This window comes from Bufo bufo, chromosome 4 (assembly GCF_905171765.1).
Source record: "Bufo bufo chromosome 4, aBufBuf1.1, whole genome shotgun sequence".
Taxonomy (NCBI): domain Eukaryota; kingdom Metazoa; phylum Chordata; class Amphibia; order Anura; family Bufonidae; genus Bufo; species Bufo bufo.
In genome coordinates this window covers 244,674,445-244,688,546 of record NC_053392.1, presented here as the reverse complement: position 1 = coordinate 244,688,546, position 14,102 = coordinate 244,674,445, and the positions used below count along the sequence as shown (strand labels likewise).

The 14,102-nt window shown below is 43.9% G+C and overlaps 1 protein-coding gene across 6 annotated transcripts in view; it reads left to right on the top strand.

The window, feature by feature from the left end:
* PRSS56 (serine protease 56) overlaps positions 1–14,102 on the top strand; it is a 67,122-nt gene that overhangs the window by 10,096 nt on the left and 42,924 nt on the right. For 2 of the 6 annotated variants that reach the window (XM_040428430.1, XM_040428426.1), the window contains exon 2: positions 7,845–8,006. Coding sequence is in view for 4 of the 6 variants with exons in the window: in XM_040428426.1 (XP_040284360.1) it covers positions 7,845–8,006 (162 nt within the window). In the remaining 2 variants the exon portion in view is untranslated. Of the gene's footprint in view, positions 1–5,946; positions 7,224–7,844; positions 8,007–14,102 lie in introns of those variants that run through there. The other 4 variants (XM_040428428.1, XM_040428425.1, XM_040428431.1 and 1 more) reach the window with 4 other exon arrangements.

The following is a 14,102-nucleotide window of genomic DNA, read 5'->3' as shown; positions in this document are numbered from 1 at the left end:
TACAAACGGATCCGTTCTGAACGGATGCAGACGGTTGTATTATCTGAACAGATCCGTCTGTGCAGATACATGATGGACCCACACCAAACGCGAGTGTGAAAGTAGCCTAAGTGGTGGTTTACACTGTCTAAAGCACCATTCACACGTCCGCATTTTGCAGAACAGAATTGCGGACCCATGCATTCCTATGGGGCCGCACTTCCGGGTCCGAATTTCCATTCCCCCCAAAAAATAGAACATGTCCTATTCTTGACCGCAATTGCGGACAAGAATAGGCATATTCTATTAGTGCCGGCGATGTGCGGTCCGCAAAATGCGGAACGCACATTGCCGTGTCCGTGTTTTGCGGATCCGTGGATCCACAAAACATGTTACGGACGTGTGAATGGACCGTTAGGCTTCAAGCATACAACCGTATCCGTTCCTCTGTCCACAAACCACACTTCTGCAAACTGCAGATACCTTTCATGTGTAGTCCACATTTTTCTCACTCCCATTAATAGAAATAGCTATCTTTCTCTGTAATACGGACCAGACTAGGACATATTCTATAATTTACACAATGGCTACTTGGATCCGCAAAAATCACTGATGTGTGCATGGCCCTCTAGAAATGAATGGGTCACACAGATGAAAAATACAATCATATGCATGCAGACTTAGGCTAAGTTCACACGAACGTGTGTGATCTGTGGCCGTATTGCGGCCCGCAAATCGTGGGCCGCAATACACGGCCACAGTTCCGTGTGAATTCCGCATCACGGATACGGACCCATTCACTTCAATGGGTCCGCAAATCCGGAATCGCGGAACGGCCGCACGGGACGGGACCCCTCGGAAGCACTACGGAGTGCCTCCGTGGGGTTACGTCCCGTACTTCCGTTCCGCTAAAAGATAGAACAAGTCCTATCTTTTAGCGGAACGGCCGGATCGCGGACCCATTAAAGTGAATGGGTCCGCGATCCGATGCGGCTGACCTACGGCCGGCGATCGTGCATTGCGGCCCGCTATTTGCGGGCCGCAGCACAGGCACGGGTCACACACGTTCGTGTGAACTCGGCCTTTGGGTAAAGCCGGGTTCACATCACCGTTTATTTTTCAGTTTTTCGAATCCTTTATTTTGAGCATCTGTTGCGCTCATTTTACATCTGTTTCTGTCAGTTCCGGCTGAGATCCATTATTTTAGACGGGAGGAAGAGTCCTGTGAGAAGGAATTTTTCTCTCGTCAAAAAATAACAAATCTGACGGAACTGAAAAAAACAGATGCAAAATGAGCACAACAGATTTTCCAAAAAAATGATTGTTTAAATTTTTTTATTACATTTTTCTGTTCTTCTAACAGATCAGAAGAATGGAAAACGAAACAGTAATGTGAACCCTGGCTGCCTGCTGGGCCCTATTGACTATAATGGGGTCCAGGAGAGATCCGGCCGCTATCCGGCAAATATTCTGTGAATCGGCCGGAGGAAAAAACGCTGCACGCAATGGTTTTTGTGCAGCCGATTGCTGACATTCTATGCTGGTACAGCCTGCGGGAGAGGACAGCTGCAGGTGTGAAACTACTTACTTCCCTTTCCTTTAGTATACAAAAGGGTTTGTGTTAGCAGAGAGTCAGGATTGCTTGTTGGTTTTTGCCCGTTACTTAGTAGGCCCAGGTATCCATGTTCTACCAATATGCTAGTTATTCTTGGGACTTTGAGCCTTTATACATACACTTCCATGAATGACATCATCAAGGATTGTATGAATACTCCTGCTAAATTGAAGCATGCTTCATCACATCTGTGCCTCTCTGTGTGGTACAGCCAGAACCTCCCAGTACCCCGGAGTGCCCTGATTATTTGTCTGTTTATGTGGAGCACACAGAAAAGAACGATATTAGATGTTCAAAGGACCAGGAAATAATGCAATTCATTCATATATAAGGTACATCCAATGAGCAGCCATTTCACACCCCCATACTTACTAGATGGGGTGTGACACACAGATATAGGCCAAGTTCACATTTGGTTGCAGTGTTTTGTACTGTGTATTGTCATATAGTTTCCCACAGCTTTTTTCCCCATTGACGTCAGCACACTAAGGCCTCTTTCACATGAGCCATATGGAATGTGTCCCTTCAGTGAAAAAAATTATGTTTTTTCATGCAATTTCAATCAGTTTTGTATGCGATTAAGTTCAGTGTTTCCATTTTTTTCCATCCAGATTGCATTAGTCGAGTTTTTTCCGCCCGGATATATCTGGACTGAATCCTGACTCATTCGTGCAATCCGGATGGGAAAAAATGGAAACACAAACTTGATTAAACTTTCAGAAAATGTTTACATGTTTAAGATGTGTAGATTTGAAAATGAGCATGCCCTCCAATCTACAGCAGAACACGTGAATGGTTTTTGAAGACTCAGATCTTTTGTATTGCATTTTATGCAGATTTAAAGGGCTTCTGTCACCCCACTAAAGTGATTTTTTTTTTTTGGGCTAGTTAAATTAGTTATATTGCGATATATGAAAATATAATGGTGTTACTTACTTTGATTCAGCAGTTTCTTCCAAAAACGAAGTTTTATAATATGTAAATTAGGTCTCTACCAGCAAGTAGGGCGGCTACTTGCTGGTAGCTGCTGCAGAAAACCGCCCCCTCGTCGTGTTGATTGACAGGGCCAGCCGGGATCTCCTCCTCCGGCCAGCCCTGTCGGCATTTCAAAAATCGCGCGCCTGTGTTCATTCGGCGCAGGCGCTCTGAGATGAGGAGGCTCGCCACCTCAGAACTCCCTCAGTGCGCCTGCGCCGATGACATCACCGAAATAGAAGACGTCATCGGCGCAGGCGCACTGAGGAAGTGCTGAGGAGACGAGCCTCCTCATCTCAGAGCGCCTGCGCCGAATGAACACAGGTGCGCGATTTTTGAAATGCCGACAGGGCTGGCCGGAGGAGGAGATCCCGGCTGGCCCTGTCAATCAACACGACGAGGGGGCGGTTTTCTGCAGCAGCTACCAGCAAGTAGCCGCCCTACTTGCTGGTAGAGACCTAATTTACATATTATAAAACTTCGTTTTTGGAAGAAACTGCTGGATCAAAGTAAGTAACACCATTATATTTTCATATATCGCAATATAACTAATTTAACTAGCCCAAAAAAAAAAAATCACTTTAGTGGGGTGACAGAAGCCCTTTAAAGCATACCTGAGTTTTCAAAAAAAGTTTGCAAAATGACTTTGCTTCTTTGTACAATCGTAGCTGTGAAAGAACAGGTATTTTGCGCTTCCCTAATGTCTCTTTCAGTCTAATTATTTCCTGTTTCAGCTGCACATCTAGATGCAATTCTCTCACAAGCAGGATGTGTCTCTCTTCTGCCAGTATTGTACTGCTGTGACCTTACTTCCCTTACCTCCCACTAGTTTTGTTTCCAGCTCAAAAGCTCCCAGAACAGATAAGGAGGGGGAAATCACACTTATAGACACACAGGACACTCCTATAATCTTCAAAAGCTGTGTAGAAGCAGTGCTTTTATCAGTCTCAGTAGCTCAGCTAGCTCTGACACGCCCCACTTCTCTCTGCCGTCTTTCATGTCTCTGTTACTAGGGACGAATCTTGCCTGACAACAGGCAGTGGACCCCCAGTGGTCATGACTTTACAGCTTTATTTCAGCGTACAAACCTGTGCAGCCATTCAGTAGATGAGATGTACTATGTAAACTCATGGGCCTGTTATAGCACCTCTATACAAGATCATGACCTCTTAGCTCATTTGTGTGCCTCTTACTTACCCAACCTATGATCTGTATTAGGGCTCATGCACAGAAACGTATTTTCTTTCCGCTTCCATTCCTTTTTTTTGCGGATCCTAATGCGGAGCCATTCACTTCAATGGGGCTGTAGAAAATACAGAAGTTACTCCATGTGCATTCCGTTTCCGTTTGTCCGCATGGCCATTCTGCAAAAAAGTAGTGCATGTCCTATTATTGTCCGCAAATCACGGTCCGAGGCCCCTCTCAAGCCAATGGGTCTGCAAAAAACACGGAACGCACACAGAACACATCCGTATGTCATGCGTATTTTGTGGATCCATACTGTAGAAATGCTATGCCCAGCCCATATTGCTCATGTGTTTGGTGATTAATAAGTTACTGTTTCTGTATACGATCCGCAAAAAACTGATCAAATACGGAAACCATACGGATATGTTTTGTGCAATAACAGAATGGAAGATGACTTAAATCAGAGAAAAAAAAGCCTCAGATACGGAACAACGGATCAGTGAAAAACGGGCCGCAAAATAACAACGGACGTGTGCGTGAGCCCTTAGAGTGACCTGGCTCCTTACGACTCATGTCTTATAATTAGTTTGCAATGCTGAATCTTACCATACTGACCAAATTTGAGGTTACATTCAATCCCTTTACCCTGTTGGATTTAACACTGCCCACCTGCTTGCCTGCCTTTTGATATTGACCTCTTGATCTTGCTTACTTGACGCCTATCTGCCTTATATTCACTGCTGCCTACCATGATTACTTTTCACTTTTGAACCGTGAAGTACTTGCTTTGCTTGCACTTATTCTCTGGTTACTGACTTGGAAAAATTTGATGACTTTTTTATTCCTAGGAAGTGGCATACCTGCTATGGAGGCACGCGACTGCTATGGGGCCCGGAGCGAGGATGGACCCTGTGCTAAACTTCCTAACATGAAAACGATGCATTTTCATGCAGCTGCCACTAGGAGGAGCTCAGTGCAAAGAGATTATTACAGTAACTGTAGAAATTCCTATATATTGAGCTCCCTCTAGTGGTGGCCGCAGGCAGCCACTTTGTAATATATTTTCTGAAGTGAAGCAGTGATTTAGAGCTGTATGGGGGGAGATTTATCAATGTATTTATAACAGTTGTCTGGTGTAAATACATTGAGAAATATGCTGTACAGAACGAGCACCATATTTTGAAGTGCCTGTAACACATAGAAGTTGGATAAAATGGTTGAGGCCAAGGGCAACTTCTATTTATTACAATTTTTTTATTAACATTTCTTCTAATGAAAAAACAAAAACAAAATGAAAATTCGGCAGAAATCAGGGCCCCACGCTTTGCATTCCATGATGCCTAAGAGTGTTTGACGCATGTGTACTAGCAGACTGGGTGGTGCAGGGGGCCCTTACAAAATTTTGCTTTGGGGCCCTATGAAATTTGTGTACACTGTTTCTGGAGCCAGGTAAGTACCTGATAATACACAGTTCTACAGGAAAGAGGGTCGCTGTAGATGAATCACGTAAGTCATCTTAATATCCATGAACACCCATCCCTCCTGGAGAACTCTACATGGGTGCATGGGATTTTAAACCTCTTATTAACAGATATGTTGTGACTGACGTGAGCAGCTGTCAGATATAATTGTGTTATATTTATCTCAGGAGTTACATTGTGCGGACATCGCCTTTCATACATTGCCAGAGAGTATTTTCCCCTTTTACACAGCCTATGCTCCTGTCCTCATTTGTTATCCTCCCTACATCTTCATCTATCTGTTTTTAGTTTGGTTTCAGAAGCTCCGGCCTGTGGACCAAAGTGATCTGAACCGACATCATTTCACTGGAAAAGATGAAAGCGTGAAAATGATCAAGAGGAGCGGCTCTCTTCTGATCAGCAGGGCACAGCTTTGATAGAGCCGCTCGCTCTTCTCCCGACTACAATGCTCCCATTCAGGCAACGCTGGCACCCATGACCCCCTTCCCGAATTTCCTTCTGTCTCTTCCTCTTTCCTTTCACAAGCTCAGCTAGTTGTAGCCAGGTCCTCTCTAGGAGCATCCTGTTTGTCTTTTCTGATGTCACATAATTAACCTCTATTTTTCCATTAATTAATAAAGGGCTTCCATGGGCAGAAAAATTTATCTGAAATATATGAATTTTAAGGCCTTTATTTCTAATATATAAATCAGATCTTTCAATACCTCCTTTTTTATTTCATAATGGAAAATGATGTTTTTATTGCGTTTAAAATCAATACTATTTTCATTTTGTACTTTCTTTTTGACCTTAGCAATAATTCTGTTTAATGCACCCTGCTCTAATATTTCATATGTGCCTTAATATACTAGGAAACAAAACTCACGGGAGCCAATATGTTGCATTCATTGACCCATTCGTGGTACAAGTAGTAAATAAAGGTAATATTAGTATAACGGAACACATTTCCAAATATCCTGAATTCCGCAATATCCCAGTGTTACAATTTGGTGTGAAAATGTATCTTCTATAAGGCTACTTTGAGAAATCTTCAAGGATGAATGTCACAGCCTTATGATGAGCAAATGTTAGTATGTATGTATTAAGCAGGGGATGAACTATTTGTGGCTCTATTGTTTGAGCAATTTTCAGAAATTCCCAGAGAAACTGAGCTGTATTCATATGTAGTGTTACACACTATACATACTGTATGTTCAATTTTACTGATGAATTGGAGCATAGCGTACAGGGCCTTACATTGTGCCTTCCTGTGTTCTCCGAAGGTACACAGCTGTGTGGTATATAACGTTTACGTTAGGTAAACCGTTACATGGCTGAGGGCATTTACAGTACAGTCTAACCAAATGTTCATAATAGAGGATGATGTAGCGAGGCTTAAGAGCAACCCTGGTGCTAATGAACACAACCCCCTCTTTTCTCACCACATCCACCCTGCACGCTCCCTCGCACCGCCTCCTCCTGTCCTGGCATCTGTGTCAAAGCATTAATGAATTGAGCAGTTTATCAAAACGCTTGGGAACTGTCCTTTCTGCCCCACCACCCCCTCCTGTGGTCCTGGACCTATACAGCTCCACCAACCATGCTGTGTATTGTCTAACTGTCATCTTCAGAAGAGGCTGCAGTGAGACAAAAGCAGCGGGGTGAGTGACAACACACAAACAGAACATCGCCTGCCGAGAGGTAAAAGAGAGAGTGAGTCAATGGTGTGAGCAGTCTATGAGGGAGCAGACCAACCACAGGACATATACAGTAGAGCAATGCTGAGGAACACACTGCCACATATAGTGGACACAAAACAAGGAGAAACATCTGAAAACCAAGGCGGAGAGAAATAATTCATTCTTTTTCCTGTAAGATAATTGTCCAGTATAAAATGCAGCTCCTATACTGGACAGTGCTTTCTGCTTCCTACCTTGCATCCCAGCTGATTTGCTGTGCACCAGTGAGTAAGGAGCAATACAGACTACCAACCAGTGTCCTGCAAGGTGAGTACTGGGCAACAGGTGAAACATCTGAAAAAGTGTGGACTTTTCTGATTTCATGCTTCTAGACTGTTGTCATCATTTCCTAGAAAGAGAATCTACCAATCAGTAAGTGTAGATCTAGGCCAATAAGCATGTACCACTCAGAATACCATGTGCCTGGTCAGAAAATGCTTACATTGCTTTCTTTCAATAAGTCTGGGGCTATATGGCAATCCTGGGCACAAAAGCTAGGAATGCAGTGCAGCAGTGCAGACATAGTATTGAATGGGGTTGCAGTGCAAACGTGACCTCAGAATCCAAAAATTCCAGCAGTGTTGTATTTTTAGTGATTCTGGGGTCGTTGGTGCAGCAGACTTGCAAGTTGAGCTGCGACCCCATTCATTTCAATGGCTGCACTGCTACACTGCAATCCTTGGCCCTGCAACAGCTGCCATGCCCAAGATCGCCCAATGTAGCCCTAGCCTTATTCTTGGTGGTGCGTCAGCTTATCGGAGAGCTGTCATGCTTTCATGTAACTTTGGAAACGATGCATCCTACTTCATACTGACTACAATTTTGAACTTCATGGCATGATGACTTGCTTTGAACCATTATGTTCCTTAGTTGATGTATTCTTCACAGCTCTCTCTAACAGGGGGACCTTAATCCTAGAAGCTGCACTTAAGACAGCACTACAGGCTTTAGAAGGAGCTGTTAAAGAACAGAGTCTTCGTCAACAAGAATGTGGAAGATGCACCGTCTGCCTCTTCCCAGAATGTAGAAGCCTAACCACACAATGCAGAGGTCAGTAGTATTTACTGTACGTTATGTAGTTCAAGCACAAATTAGTGGGTAAAGACATTCATCCATTACAGTAGACGTGCAGACATAAGGAAGCCATTGACTCCACTCTTTCTAAGAATGCTGTTCTTGTGGAAATAATCAGTAGTGACTGACAATAATTTTCAAGAACAAATTTCCATTCGTCTGAAACAATAGCATTGTTCTAATAGATGGGAACAATGACCTGCTGTTTCAGTAATTGTGGTCAGATTGGCAGGATTATCTTTGTATTACGCCATGCTTGTGGTGGGGCACCCATATAAAAAGTGTCATTTTGTTTATAGCTTTCCTCAAGAAAAAAATGGCATAACATTTACTAGATATGTGCCAAATTCATCAGATAGGCATGTTGTTCCATGTGAATTTGGTATTCGTTCTACATTTTGAAGAATGCTCAGTGAAAAAACACAATACGGTAGCTGTAGGCCGACCATTGAGTTCATGACTCAATGGCAAACTAGTAATTCATCAACCCAAAATAAGAAAAAATAAAAATGAAAAGAAAATATAACGGACTCTATTATAGTCTATGGGGTCCTTAGGTTCCGTTCGGCTCAGTTATGTGCCTTCTCCGTCCTTTCCGTTCTCCTGTTCCTAAACGGAGCAGGAGAACGGAAAGGCTGAACGGTGATGTGAATGAAGCCTTAGTAATAAGCTTTCCTGGTTGGTCCCTGAGCCTATTTATCTTTGGTCTATGCCTTTAAAGGGGTTCTGCACTTTGTTTAAACTGATGATCTATCCTCTGGATCCAACACCCGGGACCCCAGCCGATCAGCTGTTTGAGAAGGCAGCGGCGCTCCAGCAGCGCCGCGGCCTTCTCACTATTTACCGCTGGCCGAGTGACTTGTATCAACTGGCCTGGGCGGGGCTAAGCTCCATTCAAGGGAACGGAGCTTAGCCGAGCACAGGCCAGTGATACTAGTCGTGACGTCACTAGGCCTGATGTAAACAGCAAGAAGGCCGCGGCGCTGCTGGAGCGCCGCTGCCTTCTCAAACAGCTGATCGCCGGGGGTCCCGGGTGTCGGACCCCCGCCGATCAGAAGCTGATGATCTATCCAGAGGATAGATCATCAGTTTAAACTAAGTGCAGAACCCGTTTAAGTGTGACTATTTTTAATTTGTTGTTTGTTGATATACATTTGGGTTTTAATGGCTATAACAAAGATTACATTTTATGTGTTAGACTTTCTCAGTGATTACTCTATTACTGTATGCAAACCGTTTATACATTTCAATTATTGATATACAGCATGTGGCTTTGCAGAAAATGAACTATATAGGAATATACCTTTACAGGGTGCGGTTATTTACTATTGATGACCTGTTCTCAGGATAGGTCATCGATATCAGATTAGCAGGGGTCTGACTCCCGGCACCCCCGCCAATCAGCTGTTTGAGGAGGCTGCCATGCTTCAGTAAGCACCGTTGCCTTCTGCCAGCTTATGAAGCACAGCGCCATCCACTGGATAGTAGCTGTGCCTTGTATTGCAGTTCAGGCCCTTTCACTTGAATAGAACTGAGCTGGATCTAGGCCATGTGACCAAAGAATGTGACGTCATAGGCCGAGGAAGAGGCTCTTCAAACACAATATTCATTCATCAATATTAAACAACGGTAAAGCTACATGTTGATGTGATTTGTGGTGGCGCTGCAGCCACACGTTAGCTAAGTAGTGGACGCTAGGTGTGTCTTTACCATTAATCTGGCATGTGGACCTCATTCTTGACCAGGTATATAAAGATTCAATTACATCATATGGTAACTGTACACTGCGTGCAGAATTATTAGGCAAATGAGTATTTTGACCACATCATCCTCTTTATGCATGTTGTCTTACTCCAAGCTGTATAGGCTCGAAAGCCTACTACCAATTAAGCATATTAGGTGATGTGCATCTCTGTAATGAGAAGGGGTGTGGTCTAATGACATCAACACCCTATATTAGGTGTGCATAATTATTAGGCAACTTCCTTTCCTTTGGCAAAATGGGTCAAAAGAAGGACTTGACAGGCTCAGAAAAGTCAAAAATAGTGAGATATCTTGCAGAGGGATGCAGCACTCTTAAAATTGCAAAGCTTCTGAAGCGTGATCATCGAACAATCAAGCGTTTCATTCAAAATAGTCAACAGGGTCGCAAGAAGCGTGTGGAAAAACCAAGGCGCAAAATAACTGCCCATGAACTGAGAAAAGTCAAGCGTGCAGCTGCCAAGATGCCACTTGCCACCAGTTTGGCCATATTTCAGAGCTGCAACATCACTGGAGTGCCCAAAAGCACAAGGTGTGCAATACTCAGAGACATGGCCAAGGTAAGAAAGGCTGAAAGACGACCACCACTGAACAAGACACACAAGCTGAAACGTCAAGACTGGGCCAAGAAATATCTCAAGACTGATTTTTCTAAGGTTTTATGGACTGATGAAATGAGAGTGAGTCTTGATGGGCCAGATGGATGGGCCCGTGGCTGGATTGGTAAAGGGCAGAGAGCTCCAGTCCGACTCAGACGCCAGCAAGGTGGAGGTGGAGTACTGGTTTGGGCTGGTATCATCAAAGATGAGCTTGTGGGGCCTTTTCGGGTTGAGGATGGAGTCAAACTCAACTCCCAGTCCTACTGCCAGTTTCTGGAAGACACCTTCTTCAAGCAGTAATACAGGAAGAAGTCTGCATCCTTCAAGAAAAACATGATTTTCATGCAGGACAATGCTCCATCACACGCGTCCAAGTACTCCACAGCGTGGCTGGCAAGAAAGGGTATAAAAGAAGAAAATCTAATGACATGGCCTCCTTGTTCACCTGATCTGAACCCCATTGAGAACCTGTGGTCCATCATCAAATGTGAGATTTACAAGGAGGGAAAACAGTACACCTCTCTGAACAGTGTCTGAGAGGCTGTGGTTGCTGCTGCACGCAATGTTGATGGTGAACAGATCAAAACACTGACAGAATCCATGGATGGCAGGCTTTTGAGTGTCCTTGCAAAGAAAGGTGGCTATATTGGTCACTGATTTGTTTTTGTTTTGTTTCTTAATGTCAGAAATGTATATTTGTGAATGTTGAGATGTTATATTGGTTTCACTGGTAAAAATAAATAATTGAAATGGGTATATATTTGTTTTTTGTTAAGTTGCCTAATAATTATGCACAGTAATAGTCACCTGCACACACAGATATCCCCCTAAAATAGCTAAAACTAAAAACAAACTAAAAACTACTTCCAAAAATATTCAGCTTTGATATTAATGAGTTTTTTGGGTTCATTGAGAACATGGTTGTTGTTCAATAATATAATTAATCCTCAAAAATACAACTTGCCTAATAATTCTGCACTCCCTGTATAGTTAAAAAGGTACAAAGAAGTGTTTTCTACCAAGCAAAGAATAGTGGGGGAGATTTATCAAACTGGTGTAAAGTAGAACTGGCTTAGTTGCCCATAGCAACCAGATTTCACCTTTCATTTTCCAAAGGAGCTGTGAAAAATGAAAGGTAGAATCTGATCGGTTGCTATGGGCAACTGAGTCAGTTCTACTTTACACCAGTTTGATAAATCTCCCCCAGAATATCTATCTTCAACTCAAAAATGTTCAGCTAGTGAATGCTATATACATTTCAGTTTGTCAGATGAGTATATAGCATTCAATCTTTATCTAATCTCTGAAAATATTGCTGTATGTAAGGCGATCTTTATAGGGTTGTGTAATGTGCCCATTTCAAGATAAAAGGGCTATTCTGAGGCTAATGCTAAAATGCATCGTTGTCTGTATTTGTTTGCTAAAAATCTATTTGTTACATACCACACAGTAATATAGATTGTTTAATGAGCACAGTTTTCCAGGAGAGTCGATTTTTTAAGGACAACTGGCATTCAACACAATTCAGGTTGCATTTTATAGTGTTCTTTTTTATTTATACAACCATATATACAGTACATTCCTCAACATTGAAATTTCAACACCAAGAAAGAAAAGTCATGGAATTGTAGAAATCACAGGATTGATAGACATGTTAATGATATCCAAATGATAAAATAATGGAAACAAAATGTTCAAAACATCTCGATTTATTCAGTGTTAAGTATGAGTACCACATGCAGAAATACATGTGCTAATGGTTGTCTGAGGTGTAACGGTCACGTCCACACACACACACAGGGGGGAGGATAGTGACCACTGCGCTCCACCCTCACCCCTGGCCCTGCCTACTTGCCACACGAGTCCTGATGACAGGGGACAACTGGACGGCAGTCCCTAACTTAGGATACGTGTGGGAAGGACAAACAAAACAAATAACGAATAGTGAACGGACGGGGACAAAACCAAGAGGGCAACGCAGTACAGAGGGATAAGCAAAGAATGGTCAGGAAAAGCCGGGTCAAATACCAGGAGAGTAGAGAAGTACAACAGGAGTCCGCAAAGAATAGTCAGGTGGAAGCCGAGGTCAAAATACCAGGAGGGATGCACAGTACAGGAGGAGCAGGCAAAGGATCATCAGGGAACAGAATCAGGTAAGTATACAGGTATCCAACAAATCGCCAGGAACCTAAATTAACAGTCAACCTGTGGCCAGCAGGCTGCCTGTTAAAGGGTTTCTATCACTTAGTATCACATATTTAGGTGTCAGACACTAGCGATCCGCTAGTGTCTGCTCTAACAAACCATCCTAATATGATAGGTTTTGGGGCAGCCGTTTCGCTAAAATAACAACTTAAATCTATATGCTAATGAGCCTCTAGGTGCTATGGGGGCGTCATTAGCACCTAGAGGCTCCGTCTACTTTCATAAACTGTCGCCGCCCAGCGCGTCCCTCCCTCCCGCCCATCTCCTGCTGAATGCGATCCTCTCCGTGCGCGTCTCTGTTCTGCGCATGCGCAGTGAATGTCTGACCGCTTCCCTGCTCAGACATCTCCACTGCGCCTGCGCCGATGACATCATAGTGCTCCGAGGAACAGGCGCAGTGGAGATGTCTGAGCAGGGAAGCGGTCAGACATTCACTGCGCATGCGCAGAACAGAGACGCGCACGGAGAGGATCGCATTCAGCAGGAGATGGGCGGGCTGGAGGGACGCGCTGGGCGGCGACAGTTTATGAAGGTAGACGGAGCCTCTAGGTGCTAATGACGCCCCCATAGCACCTAGAGGCTCATTAGCATATAGATATAAGTTGTTATTTTAGCAAAACGGCTGCCCCAAAACCTATCATATTAGGATGGTTTGTTAGAGCAGACACTAGCGGATTGCTAGTGTCTGACACCTAAATATGTGATACCAAGTGATAGAAACCCTTTAAATACTAGTTAGCTGGGGTCATGTGACGTGGCCAGCGCCACATGACCCGCACCAGGAAGTACAGCTGAGCACCGAGTGATAACCATCTAATTTAATTGCATTGGAATTTCATAATGTGCAGCTATTACTTATGTGATTTCTGCTGGTCCACAGACAGAATACAGGCAACTGTAAGTGGAAGCCTATAATCTGCCAATACTGAATAATAGTAGTGCACTTGAATTTCTTCAAAACCCTGGTACTTTATGTTAAAGACACAACATGTTGCTGGGGGAACTGGGGACGCCGGCCGCACTGAGGAGACATGCGCGGCCTGTCCGTCCCACCCCCTATCACCAAGGAGACGAGGACGCTGTGCGCGTCCTTGCTCCTGTACAGAAATATACGCCCCGGCGTCTCGTGACATGAGGAATGTTATGCTATGCTATATGCACTTGGGCACAGAAATCATCAAGATCCGCTGCTGGCAGTTCCCCTTGCATTTGCCAACCAGTGATGTCCCTGATGTGCTCAATGGGAGATAAGTCCGGAGACCCTGCAGGCCATGGCAGCACATTTAAGCCACTCCAGCTGTTCACAGTAGCAGGAGCAACATGCGGCTTGGCGTTGTCCTGTTGAATAACAGCTCCTGGGATACTTTGGAGAAGTGGCCATACCACTGGTTCCACAATTAAGTCAATGTAATTCTGAGCTGTTAGTGAACATGAAATCAAGACTAGAATGACTGGTCACCTCACACCATTCCATTGTGAAGGCCTTTTCATAGCATTGCCGAGGTGG